General features: G+C 45.2%; 1 protein-coding gene and 1 long non-coding RNA gene across 6 annotated transcripts in view; one reads left to right on the top strand and one right to left on the bottom strand.

Annotated features, from left to right (window-relative positions):
• The window catches only part of LOC147375842 (uncharacterized), a 50710-nt gene extending 50150 nt beyond the window's left edge, over nt 1-560 (bottom strand). For 3 of the 5 annotated variants that reach the window (XR_015160532.1, XR_015160533.1, XR_015160536.1), the window contains exon 1: nt 284-560. This is a non-coding gene — a long non-coding RNA (uncharacterized LOC147375842). The remainder of the gene's footprint in view (nt 1-283) is intronic. The other 2 variants (XR_015160534.1, XR_015160535.1) reach the window with 1 other exon arrangement.
• F3 (coagulation factor III, tissue factor) lies at nt 500-11510 on the top strand. Its single transcript, XM_086391310.1, has 6 exons — nt 500-878; nt 1955-2066; nt 6043-6233; nt 8406-8584; nt 9361-9520; nt 10512-11510. Exons 1-6 carry the CDS (start codon nt 779-781, stop codon nt 10646-10648), a joined length of 879 nt encoding a protein of 292 aa, XP_086247436.1. The 5' UTR covers nt 500-778; the 3' UTR covers nt 10649-11510.
• The last annotated feature ends 1631 nt before the right edge of the window (nt 11511-13141 follow it).

The following is a 13141-nucleotide window of genomic DNA, read 5'->3' as shown; positions in this document are numbered from 1 at the left end:
CATTGCCTTGGGTGCGAACAACGAAATTGCCGATGCTGGCAGAAGGCTCTGCTCCTCGTCATGCTGTTACTTGGCTGCAGATTCTAAGCTCGCCCGACGTGGGCAAAGCGCCCCAGAAATGCTCTCTGGGGCCAGAGAGGAGCCCCCGGCCAGTACTTTCTATTAACCTTGGTAGGTGCTGCGCTCCCACCGGCCTGGACATTGCATCGCCAAATGGAAGGGAGGGAATCCTCTCTTCCTCCCCAAACTCCATCCAACCTCCCTTTATTCCTTCCCCACAGACCTGCCGCCCACTCAGGCAGGACATCTGGATAGGTGATCCCGGGGTCAGGAAGCTGGGGCGTCAGGGGATCTGAGCAGCTGGGACCCTGGTTGCCCTCAGCACCTGGACCGGCCAGCAGCCGAAGGACACTCACGCTCGGCGGCGGGTTGAATCACGGGTGAATCAGTCCTTGCAGGGTCCCGGAGTTTCCTACTCGCAGGAGGCGGGGCGGGGTGTGGACTCGCTGAGGGCCGCCCCCGAGGCGACGAAGGCGGGCCGAGGGCGGGGAGTCAGGAGGAGAGGTGGGGGCGGACTCAGCGCAGGCGGAGGCGCAAACGTGAGCTCCGCTCTTTAAAGCGCGGCGGGGACGAGCTCCCACAAACTCTGGGCTCCCCGCATCCCTCCCGGTTCATCCCGCAGCCCTAGGTGCCTCCAGCCCAACCTCCGCAGCATCCTCACCTCTCCAGCCTCCGGGGCTCAGCGGAATTTTTGAGACCTCGCCGTCAGCTCCGGGACATGGCGACCCCCAACGGGCCCCGGGTGCCCTGCCCCCAGGCCGCAGTCGCTCGGGCTCTTCTATTCGGCTTAGTCCTCATCCAGGGGGCCGGAGTCGCCGGTGAGTGGCACCCGCCTCGCAGAGCCCTGGGGCGAGCCACCGGGAGGAGGGAAGACAGGTCTGGCTGACCGCGGGCTCTCCCCGCCCCGAGGTGCGGCTCGCCAGGGACCCGCCGCCCCTTCTGCTCGAGATGCTTGCTCTGGGCATCCATTGTTGCCTAAGTGCCTTTGGGAATCTCGCTTTAGTTTCCCAGGGAGCCGACACCTTGAAAGTGATGGGACAAGGCTCCGCACCTGCAGGGGTCGACAGGCAATGTTTGAATGTTATCCTTCATTGTATGTGAACTTTCCTTAATGAGAAACGGCTCTCGGTCTTCTCTTGATCGTCAGTGTTTTAGATTGGGTTAGTCAGTCCTTCCAAAATGTCGCTTGGATTGGAGCAGGCGCCACATTTTGCATGCCCTGTAAGCCTGTTCTATGTGAGACGCAGGCAGAGACTAACCTGAGAACTGGCAAAGAAGACCTTAACAATAAGGTATCCTAACCGAATACAGCCGACAGTGTACATGCTTATTGTCTGCCTGGGTGTCTGTGGAAGTTTCAGTATAGTGACTGAAATTATTCATGGGGTTTAGACAAAAGTGAAAAAAGTCAAGATTTGTTTTTTTTTTTATTGGATGCAGTCCTAACTCTTCTGACACGTGTGGGCTTTGCCCTTTAACATATTTTACAGAAACCCATCCTAGCCGGCTTTCCCTGCTAAGTTAAACCTGGAATCCTGCCCTTCCCCCTTCTCCAGTTGGTCCGTGGATACCCTGGGCCACTGAAGGCTCCTGAGCTGTGCTTCGGTCGTTCTCACAGGGCTTTCCCCATGAATAATTTCAAACAAGGACTTAAAGATCCTTGTGTGTTTCCTTAGATCACCAGGTCGTCTTGCCATGAGGAAACTCTGGGTTTAGGAAAATATTGCTGATTTTTTTTCTTATGATAATTGAGTTAAAGCTTTTGTGGTTAGGAAAATATTAATGTGAGGTTTATGATGATGTTACGGAGTGGGAATGTTTTATACCATTAACATAAAATTGTATGCTGAGAAGTTCATGTAAACATTAATAACTGTTTCTCTGTTGTTTAAAGGCACTACAGATGTAGTGGTAGCATATAATATAACTTGGAAGTCAACTAATTTCAAGACCATTTTGGAGTGGGAACCCAAACCCATCAATCATGTCTACACTGTTCAGATAAGGTAAGCTAGGTACCAAAAAAAGAAAAATAAGATTTTTGTTGTTTCCACTTTCCTGTGCTGAATACAGATGTCTTTAAAGCTGGTTGATGGATGAAATTATTTAACAGATAACAAAGAATAAGAGGGCATTCATGATAATTTCTTGGAGAAAGAAATGGCAACCCACTCCAGTGTTCTTGCCTGGAGAATCCCATGGACAGAGAAGCCTGGTAGGCTGCAGTCCATAGGGTCGCACAGAGTCGGACATGACTGAAGCGACTTAGCAGCAGTAGCAGCATGGTAATTTGCTGGCCTGAGTCATACTCATCAAGTCTGTAACACTGACAGACCTTAAACTGATAGAATGTTTTGTTTTCGGAGATGATTGGGGAAATTTGTGAGTATAAGCTGTGGAGATGTGAACTTTCTTGAGCAAGCCATGGTGGCACTGATAGATGTGGTCGTGGATCAGTGATACCTCATTTCTCTAAGTACACACAGCCTTTTCCGTGCTGTCTAGACTGCCAGCTGGATCTAACATGTTAGAGAAGAGGTAGGGAGGAGTTCGGACGCATACGTTGCCCTTAAGCAGTGTTTGATTCATTAATCTTTGGATTCGTGATTCAAAATTCCGTTGCATACATGATCTTGGAGGAGGTCAAATCCGTGACTCACTGAGCAGGGAAGGAATACACCATCAAGTTTTTGGTTTTAGCAAGTTTTTTGTTTCTGAAATGTTCTAGGAGGCTTGGTAGAGATCTTATTAAGTAGAGGACAGCAGCTATGGTAACTAAGACTCCTTATAGAAGGTACAGTCATGTCGCTGACTAAAATTAAAGGTTTTTTGCTGTTTTAACTTGTGCCAAGTCTTTTATAGCATTTGAAATGCAGCTCTTAAGTATGGAGTGGGTCTTTTAGGCGGATGTTCTTTTTTTTTTTTCCAACATCAACTTCATGACAACTATTGCCAAGCCAACAGGGAAGAAAATTTGTGTGTGCATGCATACATGCTTGTATATATACAAAGAAAGATTGAGAGGAATTTAGAAGTCGAGGTAATAATTACAATTATGGCCAAACTTGTCAAATCAGATTCCACTCGATGAAAGTTACTAATTCCACAAATGCAGGCAGGGCTGAAGTTTACCTTAGTAGACACTTTGTTTCTGGGTAGTGAAAAGAAGATTTTAGGAAGGATGCTTACCTCCTAAATATATTGAATCTTAAGTTTGGTGAACGTGAGAAAACATATTTCTGATTTACCAGAGTTTTAAACATTTAGACTTTGTCAATTCTAAGTTCTCAGACTGCAAAGCTACTGTTATGTAAGCGTGTCAAGTCAAGTCCTCAGCTGCAAGGCTGCTATTATTTTAGCGGACATGGCCTCTGTGTGCAAACAACCTAGCGCAGAGCTGCAGCTTGGGGGCGCCCGCAGGCCCTGGGTGGGGCTGGTTCTGGCCCAGCCGGCTGTCTCTCCTGTGTGCTAGAGGAACTGTGAGTGGTTCCAACACCCTGCCGGAGACCCACACTCTTCCGTTACCAGCCCACGGGTAAATGGGATTCCTAGGTAAAGGGACCATAGTAGTCATGTTATAGAGGAGGAAACCGGCCCTGGAAAGGTAAGGGACTTACCTTGGAGTGCGCACAGCAGGGTCAGGAAGCAAGGCCTACGGAGCAGCGCACACCCCCACCTTCTCAGTGGGTTGCGTGAGTCTCATGTGAGACTCCAGAGCCGGAAGGAGGAAAGACAGCCTTTCCCACTGGTCCCCTCAGTGCGCCTTTCTCCCTCCCGGTCGTCCTCCCTAGAGAAAGCACCTGGCTCCTCCAGAGCCAGCCGCCCCACCACCAGCTTGTCCCCAGACACAGGGAGCCACAGCTGTGCCCGGAGCTCCAACTGCATTTTTCCCTTTTGGAAACAGTTTTCAGTCGCCAAGTGTTACTGGCTCAAGCCTTACCACCCAACCATCCCCTGAAATACTGGTTCCAAAAATTCTAAATTGGAACTTCCAGAGCTTGTAGAAAATAACCTGCTCCTTAATTGGTGGGTCTGAATTATGTTGGGATTTTTTAGTTCAGGCGGGACTTTTATTATTTCCAAATCAGGAGATTTTGCAATACCCAGAGGAACCTTGGAGGCGTTTATAGTGTTAATGCTGATAATAGCAGTCAGAGGAACTGACTGCAGAATTGCCCCTTCCCAACCGGTTTGCAGTACTTAAAAGCTCTATAACTTTTGGTAATTATTACCTGTGCTAAATTTTTCCAGAGGTCTGTGGTTCCTCCTGTGAACTGAAGGAACCACAGATGCTATCTCTCAGATGGAATGTAGCCACAGCACCCAGAAGTGTTTCTCCTGTTATCTGAACAACTTGTTTGCCATAGCAGTGGAGAAGAATCATCAGGTTCTTGTTCACTTTTTAAAATAGAAATGATGCAGTTTTAAAAAATGCATTCTGGTCATTTTGGAATTAAGGCTGCATCTCTACTTTTATCACAGAAAAGTAGAGAAATCTAAGAGTATGTAAACATATTTCTGTCTTAATCTTAGTTTGTGAATTTAAGGAACAAGAGTGTGTTTATCCACACCCTCTTAGCCTGGTTATTTAGTTCAGACTTTTAAAAGATTCTTATTTATGGTTCTTATGCCTGGATCTAGACAGTTAAATCCCTATGGCAGCTCGTTTCCTCCCCAGTTCAGCCTCTAAATGTAAACCATCTAATGCTCCACAAATCCTGGCCATGTGCAAGCCCTAAAGCCCCACTGTTTGATGGAGGAGCACAAGGGCGTGGAAGTACCAGGCTCACTTAAGTGCTTTAATGAGATATCCGTGCTGGGGCCAGGGAAGGGAGAGATCAGTTCTGAGCAAGGAGATCTGGAGTTGCCTGTAGACGGTGGGATTGCAGTGTGGCCTGGAATGATGGGCAGGACACTCTGGGGGTTGATGATGGGAAACAGCAGAGCAGCTGTCAACTTGCGTGGGACACTTGTGCGTGCATCAAGTGGCACTGACATTTTAATTGTTTCAGTTCTGTAGAATAGTTTCACTTTTTTCATAGAAGTTCTTTATATCATTTCAGGATAATTTCATTTTCATTTTAGTGCTTTAAATCATTTTCTGTTCTATGATCTTACAAAAGAAAAATCTGTCTTAAGAGACAGACTCAGATCTGTCCCAGTCTCAGACTTTGACAGACACTACCTGTATTGTTACTCTATAATTTTTGATGGCTCATCCTGTGAAAGTGAGGGAGGCAAGTACTGATCGTATAATGAGAGGGACAGACCCAGCTCTCATCTCATAAGCTGTAAGACCTCATACAAGTTACCTAGCAGCTCTGAGCTTCAGTATCCTCATATGTGAGAAAGATCCAGTACTTTCTTGAAAGGATTAATACCAAACGAAGTAACATGTTTAAGGGTCCAGTAGAGCGCCTGGCTTATGGTAGTTTTAATAACTGTTAAGTAACCACACCAATAATGGTCACAATAGAATGTAATAGAATAGAATGTATTATTATATAGACTCTATGACTGCATTGACTATATTCAACATAGAACAGAATGTGATAAACAGAATATAATGATATAAGTAGACTAGTAAATAATTGAGTCTTGATGGAAAATTGTCACTTCTCCCACATAGTCATGACAAATCATCTATAGTTTAAGAAAGGTATTTAAAAAAATGATTCAGAGCACAGACCCAGTAGTCAAACTGCTGTCTGGCTCAAAAATCCAGCTGTGTGACTTTGTGCTGGTCATCCAACCTCCCTTTGCCTCAGTGGCCTTATCTGTAAGAACAAAGACAATTACAGAGCGCCCCCCCCCTCCCCGCCACCAAAGGTTGCTGAGAGGACCTGAAGTGCTCAGCGTAGCAAAGACCTCCTCAGGATTGCTTGTGGAAGTCAGTGTTGGAACACAGCACCCCAGCCAGAAAACAGTTACCTTGTTGGATGCAAATCACAATGTTCCATTTCTCTTCCTTCCTTTCCTCAGCCCTAGATTAGGAAACTGGAAAAACAAATGCTTTTACACAACAAACACGGAGTGTGATGTCACTGATGAGATTGTGAAAAATGTGAGAGAGACATATTTGGCGAGAGTCCTTTCCTACCCCGCAGACACCAGCAGTTCCACAGTGGAGCCTCCGTTTACCAACTCCCCGGAGTTCACACCCTACCTAGAGAGTAAGTAGCTCGATTTGTAGTAACTGTTCATTCTTGTTTTCATAAACTTCTAAATATTCTGTGAGCTTGTGACCCTTAGGAATGATTACATTAAAAAAAAGTTTATCCATAAACACATCTTGTTTTCTCAGAAAGTAGTACGTGCCACAGCCCTCTTCGCTCATTCTGGATGTGGTAGGAGGCTCATGGGACGTGAACTTTGGAGTTGATAAAAATGTCATCAAGTAGCTTTCTCTACCAGTCTGTCCCCAGACCCTACCAGTAACTGGCTGGATAGGGGGCAGAGAGTAGGAAATTCACAAAGGCTGGCAGTTCCAGTATTTCCCCATATATATTGGTGACCAAAAAGTTCCATAAGATCTTATGGAAAAGCCCAAATGAAATTTTTGACTGACCCAATATTTAGGAGATTTTATACATCTTCTGAATTTATGTCCCATCATCAGACCAGAAGTCCCAATTAGGGTTTTTCACAGAAGGTTACAAATCCACGGGGCAAGTTCGGTTTCCCTCCCATCCCATCATTGGGCTGCTGACCTTTTTCCTTGCTTGACCAGGATTTGAGTCCTGTGATGTGCTGGCACTTGCCAGGCCAGCTCCCATCCTGCTTCCTTCATGCTGGTCTTGAAAATACAGAATGCTTTTCTCCCTAGCCTTTGCTAAGGGAGTACAAAGGATTCCTGCCAAGTAGGAGATGCAGAATTTTCATCATGGCTATGGTTCTGAACTAAGTATTTTAAATAAACAAACATGTAGCACATTGAGAAGAGTGACATCAGCGGCTCTAGTAGAAGATTTAGAATGAAAGTGTTGTGTTGTAAAAAAAAAAAAAAAAAAAGAAAGTGTTGTGTTATTGGTGTTTTTATGTTTACCCTGCTGATACCCCACGGGGAGCTTCTCCAGGCAGGGGTGGAGAGAAGGGGGCAGAGAAACAGGCAGCCCCCTTTCCCCTTAGTGTGTACTCTGAGGGTAGAAACAGGGGGCAGCCTCACCCAGGTGAATCGGACGACCTACCCTGAGCCATCTGCCAGAGCCTGTCTTCAAACTCCTTAGTGCTTTTAGTCGGGTGCCTCTCCCAGTTCTGAGCTTAGACCCCACCCATGACCACCTATAGTAACTACAGGTTCATTGATACTTATTCTCCCTCCATGGGCAGCATCCTCATGATTTCTTTTTATAGTTCTTGAGGATTTTTAAAAATAATTTTTATTTATTTTTATTTTTGGCTGTGCTGGGTCTTCTTGCTGCATGGGCTCCTCTCTAGTTGTGATGCACAGGCTTCTCATTTCGATGGCTTCTCTTGTGGAGCATGGGCTCTAGGGCACATGGCCTCAGTAACTGTGGTTTCTGGGCTCTAGAGCACGTAGTTGCTGCGCAAGGGCTTAGTTGCTCTGAGGCATGTGGGATCTTCCCAGATCAGGGATCAAGTCCCTGTCCCCTGCATTGGCTGGCAGATTCTTTAACACTGAGCCAACAGGGAAGCCCTGTTCTTGAGCTTTTTGTAAGCTACTTCAAATCCTTTTTTGGTGCAAGAGAGAAAATAGTTTATATTTCTGTGTGCTCATACACACACATCCTTGCCTATAATTCCTATTGAATTATGAGGATTCATTTCACTATTATTCAACCAAAGCACATGAGCTAATTGAGCCATCAAAGAGACCTGGTGGTTAAAAGTGATTTTTCGAGATACCAAGAACGTTTCATGGGCTTTCCCACAGCCTCTATTGTATCTAAAATATGGAATCTTTTGCAGCTGTTTGGTTAACCACATGTGGCTGTTGAGCATTTGAAATGTCAGCTAATGCCATATGTGTAAAATATACACTGGATTTTGAGAAAGATCTCAAAGTTTTCATATTGATTAAATGTTAAAGTTACAATATTTTAGCCATATTGGGTTAAATGAAATAGATTAACTTCACTCGTTCCTTTTTACTTTTTCTAACGTGACCACAAGGAGATTTAAAGTGACATCTGTGGCTCCCAGTGCATTTCCACTAGACAGCTCTGCTGTAGAATGTCTCGTGATTCAGCTCCGGTGCCAGGGAGCTGGTTCTTTGAGGTATTTCGTGAGGGATGACTAGGTGGTTATTAACCATGATAACTCAATGGGGTTCTACTTCGTATAGAACTCTTTGGTCCCAACGAAGCTCATTTTCTGTGTTACAGCAAACCTTGGACAGCCAACAATTCAGAGTTTCGAACAAGTTGGGACAAAACTGAATGTGACGGTACAAGATGCACGTACGTTAGTCAGAGCGAACAGCGCATTCCTAAGCCTCCGGGATGTTTTTGGCAAGGACTTGAATTACACACTTTATTACTGGAAAGCTTCCAGTACAGGAAAGGTGAGCATTCTTTTGTTTTTATGACTTGTTTTAAATTGCAGATCCTTGATTTCACTTCTTCTCCACGTCAAACATCAAAGCAAGTGGTTGACAGGGCAGTGTTGTGGAGTGGGAAGCAGACTGCTGTCTTGGTTCACAAGCAAGTCACAAGCAGACTGCTGTGACTTCCAGCTGCTTTGCACTGGTCCGCCTCCCAGATTCCCAGCCAAGGGGCAGGACCAGTCATCTCTAAGGTTCCTACCAGCTCCCACATTTCTTCTTCTATTGAGGATCCCAGAAACAGAATTTGTTTTTCATTCAACAATTAGTACTTCTTTCCTTTTTTCCTTTCTTGCAGATATCTTCTAAAGGGGCTAAATATTGGGTTGACTATATCGAAAGTGGATGTCTTCATCCTTGGGGAAAAAAATCCTTAGCAGTTATCAGGGAGAGCTTGATGAACCAGCTGACTTCCAATCTTTATGTCAGATGTGTCCGCATAGGCTGGGCTTCCCTGGTGGCTCAGACCATAAAGAATCTGCCTGCAATGCAGGAGACCCAGGTTCTATCCCTGAGCTGGAAAGATCCCCTGGAAAAGGGAATGGCTGCCCACTCCAGTATTCTTGACTGGAGAATTCCATGGACTGAGGAGCCTGGCGAGCTATAGTCCATGGGGTCGCAAAGACTCAGACACAACTGAGCAACTAACACTTTGATTTTACTACCACAGTGACTTAGTAAAGGCAACAGAATTCACTCTGAGCCTGGATGAATAAAGAACTCTTATCTTTTAACAGAAAAAGGCCACGACAAACACTAATGGGTTTCTGATTGATGTGGATAAAGGCGAAAACTATTGTTTCCATGTTCAAGCAGTGATTCTATCACGAAGGGTGAACCAGAAGAGTCCAGAAAGTCCCATCAAGTGCACTAGCCACGAGAAAGTTCTGTCCACAGGTGAGGCTCTGCCCATGATCTGGGAGGCAGGGCTGCCTTCCACGGGACTAGCTCCATCCTCAGGACTAGATGTACTATCTTCAGGGGAAAACTGCCTCGGTTTTTTGTGGTTTGCGGGGGGTACTCATGATTTTAGACATTTAGTTTCTGTGTCGTTCCCTTGTATTAACAGGTGTTTTTTAGTTTTTTTTTTAGCACCTAGCATGCGCTAAGCTCTCTGCTGAGCAAGCCCTGGGCCCACGGTAGACGTTTAGGATTTAGTATCAAATCACAGATTTCTCTGGGCGTTTTTTCATACTTCTGGTTTGTGGGGAGCTTCACCAGCTCACCTGGTGAACCAGATGCAACAACACCCCATAGACGTTTGTGAGCACCTAGCATGGGCTGCTGTTACCCCAGGGTCATAACCCATGAAGCAAAGGGATTGGGGCTAGCAGATATACCATGTGTACATGTGTGTGCCTCACTGGCACACATGTGTGCACACATGTGCCACACCAGAGCACAGACGCCAGGTAAGCAGTGGATCTTATCTGGAAGTGCCATGGAGGCTCAGACATGTGCACGAGGCTGAGAACCCAGGAATCTGCCTCCAGGCTTGATTGGGATGGTGCTCTGAGTACTTTAAGGGAACAAAAGAGTGAGAGGATAGTAATAATGACCTAGTGCCTTGCTGAGAGGCAGTTTAAATATTTTAAAGTCACTTTAAAAATTCTTTCCTGTTAACTGACATTGACAGTTACATGTAGTTACATCTACAAGTATCTTTCTAGACTGTGAGCATTATCCAGTTTGTTAAATGCTTTTTCATTGTTGTCAATTGCCTGCAAACATCTAGGGTTTGAGAGATTCTTTCCTAATAGAAATGTGTGGTGGAGAAAAGAGATTTCGAGTTACACAAAAGCTGGATGGTGTAATTTGGGGTTCTGCTCACTGAAAAATGAGATTCAGGCTCTCTCTCTGAGTTGACCTGGTACCTTTTATTTTTCAGAACTTTTCTTCATCATTGGCACAGTGATGCTGGTGATCATCATCTTCATCGTCGTCCTGTCTGTGTCTCTGCACAAGTGCAGGAAGGTGAGAGCAGAGCGAAGTGGGAAGGAGAACACGCCGCTCAACGCTGCATAAAAGATCCTGCTCTTGGAGCTTTCTGCCAACGCTGCAGAGCTCGTGCTGCACTGTGACCAAGAGCTCTTAGGGCGGTAGCACACATGGAAACACAAGTGACTGTTCTGGAGCATACAGAGCCTGGGGCTCGAAGAAAGTTCTTATCTGACCTCTTCTTGCGATTAGCATCTTGGTTTCAACATCAGCATTAAGACACTTTGGAATGTAATGAGCGGTACAACCAACTCCAAGTTTTTAAAATTGCTATTTTAACACTAAGGCACCTTTTGCACGTATCCTGCTTTCAGACTGTATATTTTCTACGTTCAAGTTGAAGCCAGATTATCTAAGGAAAAACAAATGAACAAATGCCTTAAAAATTCCTGCATGGACTTTTGGAGAACTTTTGAGAGGCTGACATCAAACCATGTGGGAAAGTAAGGTGGAAATCGGGTGGACTTTCTAACGTATGTCTGTCTTTTTGTAATATGGTGTTTAAGGTCTTTTTTTTCCTTTTTGAGTGCTTTTGGTGGTTTGAACAATTAGCAAATGTTTATATGAATGTGTTAAAAGCAGAAGACTTGTATTTGGGGCACATTCTTAATATGCATTACAGTTTAGCACTTTAACTGACAAGCGCTGTTGATGAAACACTTGACAGCTAACTATGTTTTTATAAGACTACTCTACCAACAAATCATATCGAGTTTAAGGTTTAAGGTACTTCAGACTTTATGGTCCACATTGTATGTATTTATATAATTTGAAAAAAGGTTTTATATATGGGGATTTTCTATTTATAGAGGTAATATTGTTGTTTGTATATTTTGAGATAATTTATTTAATATACTTTTATATAAATAAAGGTGACTGGGAAATATGACTATTACATGTTCCAGTTATTATTTATGGTTTGGCCTTTGTATTGTTTGATTCTACTGCAGTACCAAGTGACCCTGAAATTTTTAGTGGCTTATGACAATGCTATCTTTATGTTACACTTATGGTTTGGTGGCTGTGGATTGACTGCAGCTCTTCTTAATGTCTTCTCATTCATTCCAGGACCCAAATTAAAGGTGAAACCCCTTTTAGGATCAGGACAGTGAAATGAATGTGGCTCAGTCGTGTCCGACTCTTTGCAACCCCATGGACTATGCAGTCCATGGAATTCTCCAGGCCAGAATACTGGAGTGGGTGGCCGTTTCTTTCTCACAGAGGGCAAAGCAAAAAACAGGTAGAACAGGCAGCCATGTCTTCAGGCTTTAAGCTGCCTCCTAGGGCTTCCTAGGTGGTGCTAGTGGTAAAGAACCCACCTGCCAATGCAGGAGACTTAAGCTGCCTCCTAAAACTTCTGCTCCAGAGTGACAATATGTCACTTCTGCTTATGTACCATTGGTCCAGGCTGGACATATGACAAAGCCTGACATTACCCTGTGGGAGGCACCACAGGTCACACGGCAATGGGCATGGATGTATAGTTTCCAGGGAAGGGAGGAAATTGCCTGCCATCTACCACCGACTTAATGGGAGAGAGTTCTTCCCATGGGCATTAGTTTGAGTTGCACATGATGGTTAGAGAGGAGAACAGAAGAAAAATTTTTGGATTGTTCAAAGAAAATTGGATAAAAGGACAATGTAAGATAGGAAGAGAGAGAAGTGGAGTGGGGTTTCTAGAATTAATTAAAAGCAAACTAGATTGAGGGGCATCCCAGGTGGCACAGTTGGTAAAGAATTCCCCTGCCAATGCAGGAGACACAGGAGACATGGTTTCGATCCTGAGTTGGGAAGATCCCCTGAAGTAGAAAATGGCAACCCACTCCATTATTCTTGCCTGGAAGATTCCATGGACAGAGGAGCCTGGTGAGCTACAGTCCATGGGGTTGCAAAGAGTCAGACATGACTGTGTGCACACGCACGCGCGCGCGCGCGCACACACACACACACACACACACACGGTTGAGAGCCCTGTGGCCTTGCCAATGGGCTGTTAGACACAGCTGGGTCGAACTGACTTCACTACCTCTGTCTGGAATGTAGAAAGTGAGTCCTCCATTCAAATGCAAATAAAATCTAACAGATGGGTCCTGATCTCACAACTGTATTGAAAGAGGATTCTAAGAAGAGATGAAAATGAGACTCCTGGCACCCCAGTGAGCCACAGTCTTGTTTGCTTCCTGTGAGGCGGGCGGGGGGGGGGGGGGGTGGGGGGGGGGGGCGGGGGGGGGGGAAGCTATAGTGCTGCCTAGAGAAGGTCTCAGAGGGCACCCCAACCTGCACATGGTCCCACAGAGGAGACCCTCTGCAAACACCCAGCTCACTGCCCACCTGTTCATGAATTTTAAATGCATTTTGTTCTTTTGCTCTAAAGAACTCTAAGCATTGTCAGTAAAATTCTAAACATGAAATGCTGGATATAACACCATATTCTAAGGAAGCACAGGCCAAACAAACCTTTCACGTCTTCATAAAGATGGCAGCCTGAAAGAAGGGAAAAAAAGGTAGATATTTTAGAGA

Source organism: Bos grunniens, chromosome 3 (genome assembly GCF_055505025.1).
Source record: "Bos grunniens cultivar Pamir isolate PY7600 chromosome 3, Bosgru_T2T1.0, whole genome shotgun sequence".
Lineage (NCBI taxonomy): Eukaryota > Metazoa > Chordata > Mammalia > Artiodactyla > Bovidae > Bos > Bos grunniens.
The sequence above is the reverse complement of the archived record's forward strand: the minus strand, read 5'-3'. Positions and strand labels throughout refer to the sequence as shown.

Excerpts from the sequence above, each read along its gene's own strand:
- F3 (XM_086391310.1), top strand. The coding sequence starts at position 779 with ATGGCGACCCCCAACGGGCCCCGGGTGCCCTGCCCCCAGGCCGCAGTC. Across the intron at positions 2,067-6,042 it reads GTCTACACTGTTCAGATAAG|CCCTAGATTAGGAAACTGGA; the intron begins GTAAGCTAGGTA and ends TCCTTTCCTCAG. Across the intron at positions 8,585-9,360 it reads AAGCTTCCAGTACAGGAAAG|AAAAAGGCCACGACAAACAC; the intron begins GTGAGCATTCTT and ends ATCTTTTAACAG.